At 32.4% G+C, this 4,657-nt stretch overlaps 1 protein-coding gene across 1 annotated transcript; it reads left to right on the forward strand.

Annotated features, from left to right (window-relative positions):
* Positions 1-2,347: 2,347 nt before the first annotated feature.
* On the forward strand, positions 2,348-4,548 carry LOC106688385 (uncharacterized; the record flags this gene model as incomplete). Its single annotated transcript, XM_014432806.3, is given in 5 exon segments — positions 2,348-2,544; positions 2,673-2,799; positions 2,887-3,045; positions 3,138-3,310; positions 4,327-4,548. Coding segments are annotated over 5 exon segments (770 nt in total), but the record flags the coding sequence as incomplete, so codon positions are not given.
* Between the last annotated feature and the right edge of the window lie 109 nt (positions 4,549-4,657).

Below are 4,657 nucleotides of genomic sequence, written 5' to 3' on the forward strand. Positions count from 1 at the left end.
ATTGGCCGAAACGTTGGACGTGTAAATGAAATAAATGTTTTGAGACAATAATTTGGATAGTGTTTTTGAATTATTTAGTAAAAAATTGCCAGTCTCAAGAAAGAATTTTAAGATTATAAATTATAAATGTGTTAATATTAAAATTTTCATGAAAATAAACATAACCTAAACGTGAATGATTATTCAATTATAATAACACCCGTGATGTACCAGGAGATTCTTTTAATTTGACAAACTCCTGCTTTCTTGAAAAACTTTGCATAGATATTTCCAATGTAATTTGTGGAATGAAAACATGCTATATAATATTGATGCTATTCGGCATGTGCCAAAAATGTGAAGAACATCTGAGATGTTAAGGTTCAAAAGTGTGTTGAGTTAACGAGGAATAACTCAAGTAATAATTTTATGAATTACTTAAATCAGTGCATTAGACATAATAAAGAAAGAATTCTCTAAAAAAAAGAATCTGACAAACATTTTACTTGTTTAAAAAATGTCATGCTTTTGACTAAATAATCATTTTTTTCAATTTTGTGGAGTGAGCCTTCGGTAATGATTAAGGACTGATTCATTCCTATCTTCATTGCAAACACTCCAGGTAAGGGAAAAACCCAGCTTACTCAGTTACACTGTGTTATAAAATTTTATAGTTTAATGTTAAGAGAGCAACCTGCAAGTCACCAACAACCTAAAATAAAACACTTTTTTCAGTATGCAAACATTCGGAAAAACAAAAAAAAAAAATGTAAGGTAAAGTTAGTAAATCAGAAATAGATGTATAGATTAGTAGAAATATAGACAATATATTATAAATATATAGATACATCATAGTTAAACTGAGTAATTAACAGTGTAAGGGTTCGGATGGGATTACAACCCGAACATTTTGTAAAATTTTTTTCTATTTAAAAGAAAACTACAATGTACTACAAACTTTTTAAAATAAATTATTGAACGAAATAAATAAATAACTTCCAAAAAATGTATATTATAAAATAAGTATTTCTGTACGGGGATAGGATTTCTTACATCATACAATAAATCTTTGATTCCCCGCCCTTCTTAATACCTTAAAATGTACGATATGAATAAGAAAATATGTAATCCAACCCGATTTTCAAAATCGTGTGTGATCATTAAATACTACTACTAGCGTGGCTCTACAATCCGGTGTTGAACTCTTGCCTCCTCCAGCAGCTTCTGCCAATTGTCTCGGTCCCTTGCAACCCCCATTCAATTCCGAAGCCTCAGCATATTTGTTGCATCAGCCCATCGCAGGTTTGATCTTCCTCTTCTCCTGGTACCATGGAGTGGCTCCATCAGTTATTGTCTTAGTTGATCCTCACTGCCCATCCTAACAACGTGTTCTGCCCATCTCAGTTTTGCAATTTTCATCACTCGAACTATATTGGACTCCTTAACCACTCTCCTTCGTTGAGAACACCACCATATATACGTCAGAGGATTCTTCTTTCAAAGAATAGAAGTTCTTGTTCACAAGCCCGGAAGGTAGTGCAAGTCTCACAAGCATTTAGTAAGACTGGGCGCACTATCGTCTTGTCTTTATAAAGCCTTGATTTTCTGGAAAGAGCTCTAGAACTAACTTGCCATAGAAAAAAGCACCGATATGCTGCTATGATCCTACACTGATTCTCTTGTTCAGGGCCGTTGTCTTGAGTTAACCATTGTTAATTGGCTCATTAGCCAAGATATACAAAAACATTAGTCTTCTCGAATTGGTAATCTCCTCTCCAGGAATTGGTCATGCACCTCTCCCGTATCCATATATTTTATTTTACAGCATTGACTTCCAAGCCAAGTCTTCTCGCAGGACCCACCAGAGCAAGGGAAACGTCCAATCATCTTTCACTGCCTTCTCAAGTGCAAGGGTCAGTAAATAAGAAAACTTTTTTTTTTGTAATCTGCTGCAGGTACAACACAAGTTTCACGTACAACTACTTTAAGATGAAATTTATGTTTGTAAATTTATTTATTATTGATAATGAAAATACTTTCTCTTAAACTATATTTCTTATTTATAAGTAAGTGAAAGTAAAATATACTATCGCCATGACAAACACGGACTAACAATTATCAATTTTTTTCATTTTACATTTCTCCATTATTTATTACTATTAACAATGAGATATTGTTGATTACTTCAATGAACGAAATTAAAGGAACTTTGGAGGAGGTTTCTGAGAATTTGCCATTTACCTGTCAAAATAGTTCAATGAGGATAAGCCCTAATTTTTTATTACCAGTAATATGCAAAGCATTGTGGTGTGTCGCCTATAATTTTAGAAATACATATTTATATTCAAATGATATATTTCTTTTTTAGCTCGGTTCGCTGTAGACCCTACGCAAGGCTTCTACGAGATCCCCCTGACCACCAACAGCTCCCTGATCAGTAACTACGTCCAGGTACAGCCAGACAGTAACGTCGGCCTACCAGTTACACAATACTGTTATCCAGATGATCCTAGAGTATGCTGGTACTACGACATGAACGGCGTCGTAGCTGGAGTACAGATCACTGTAAGTATTTTGGACATAAATGAATCTTGAATGAATCAAGTAATATATAAAAATAAACGTTTTAAAAAAAGAAAAATTTGTGGGATATTAAGTAAAATGCAGTTACATTTTAACTCTACTGATTTCAGTATTTGGAACAAGATGTCGCTGACATCAATCCGGTCCCTTATAACTACTCAGCTGTTGGTGGATTTGTCCCTACCAACCTCATGAACCAACCTGGTTACGGGTTCAGAGCTTACTTCACCAACCCATGTTAGTGTAATTATTTCACTAATCCATGTTAGTTTAAATTATTTTATTTTATTAGAGACCAAAATAATTATAATAAAATCATTCCAGCCACTTTAACATCTGCTGGTCGTCAGATACTAAACGAAACCGTTGAAGGTCTATGGGTTTACCTCAATGGCGACCTTGTTCAAGTGCAGAGGAACGAGCCATCTCCTGATCAGACATATATCTCGGGCTTCAACAGACAGAATTGCTTTCCTAGGATGGGTGAGATATAATTTTTTTTATTTATACATATATTTCTTTATTTGTAATGCTAAATTTCAAACTTCTTTAACAACACTTATTATCCCTACTAGGACAACACTACTTCTACAGAATGTCAAATGACATACCCTGCAACCAGCTGCTTCCGTTTTATCCACTCTACCAAGGAGGCGGTCTTGTAGGATTTGGAATAGCGGATTTCGGCAAAGGCTCAGACGGTCCTCAAAGAGTATGGTATGAGAGGCCGCCTCTTGCTGGAGTGCAGGTATAAATAATTTTAAAATTAAATTTATTTTTAAAATTTCATGAATAGTTATATAAATATAAACAAGTAACAAATAAACTTAACACTGAAAATAATTTAAAAATTTTATTTATAATAGATGACTTTATTTTTTTCCATTTGCAAAATACTCTGTTCTTCACTTTCAATTTTTTATCATCTTATTCATGAGTATTAAAATGTTAACATTTAAAGACAATGAGTGATAAGGGCATATCAACAAATTAATTTCTCGAATAATTTAAAATTTGTATATATAAGAAGATGGTCAGGGTTGCGGTCAAAAGTGAGACAAAAATAGTTTACAACTATTTATTTTCTGACGTTTCGCCCCACTTTGCAGGGCTTCATCAGGGCTGTTCAAAGGTAAAGCTTGTTCAACCTAATGCTATATAATTGAAGGAAGATAGTCCGAATGGTGTTTCAATAAGGCTATTTTAAAATATCGATAAAACTACGAGCATTTATTAGACAATTACACTTCACCCAAGTTGGTGGTCTTCATCAGGGCTGAAAAAATATACTAATGTTATAAAGGGCTACAAAATTAGATAATCAAAATTACATTAAAAGATATAGAATCAATAGTGCAAATATAAAAAATGTTGAGATTGGAAAAAATATATAAACATCAATGACAAATACTATAATGTATAATAGTAATGAAAATTAACTATTTGATTAATAAAAACAATTAATACATGTAATAAAAATATAGAAAAACTAAAAAAAAAGAAACAAAAGACTAGAAAGAAATATAGTATAAGAATAGTGTAATAATTAAATATAATAACGTATTAACATTATTGTCTCTAAGTTTTTATTTAACTTAAATTATTTTTCCTATTTAGAATAATATCGAGGTGATTAATTTTTTAGTTTAATAGTTTAAAATAATAATAATTTTTAAAAAATATTCAGTTCAGGTCTTATACATCACAGCATATGATGCTCATATGCAGAAGAAGAATTTTTTTAATTGTCTTATTGGTTTGTAGGCAATCTTAGAAAACAGACCCGCTTGCTTGGACACCTGGGTTCAGATGTATGGTCTCTACTCCCTCCACGTGTATTTCGTCGACCACCCCTGGGAGATAAGCTGTCCTGCTTGAGCAAGTTTGGTCCACCGCAAGATTTGCATCCTAAAAAACTATATTTATTGTCATATCATGAAATAGATTTATAATAAGAAACATAAAAGAATATTCCATTTACTTTAATTTGACATGAAATTACCAAATGGTTAATAGTCCCATGATTATTCTTGTGCTTATCATTATGCACCTTATTTTACAATCAGAAAGTTCAACATAGATGGAGATGGGATAC

Source organism: Halyomorpha halys, unplaced genomic scaffold (genome assembly GCF_000696795.3).
Source record: "Halyomorpha halys isolate HHAL.00 unplaced genomic scaffold, Hhal_1.1 Scaffold1122.1, whole genome shotgun sequence".
NCBI lineage: Eukaryota > Metazoa > Arthropoda > Insecta > Hemiptera > Pentatomidae > Halyomorpha > Halyomorpha halys.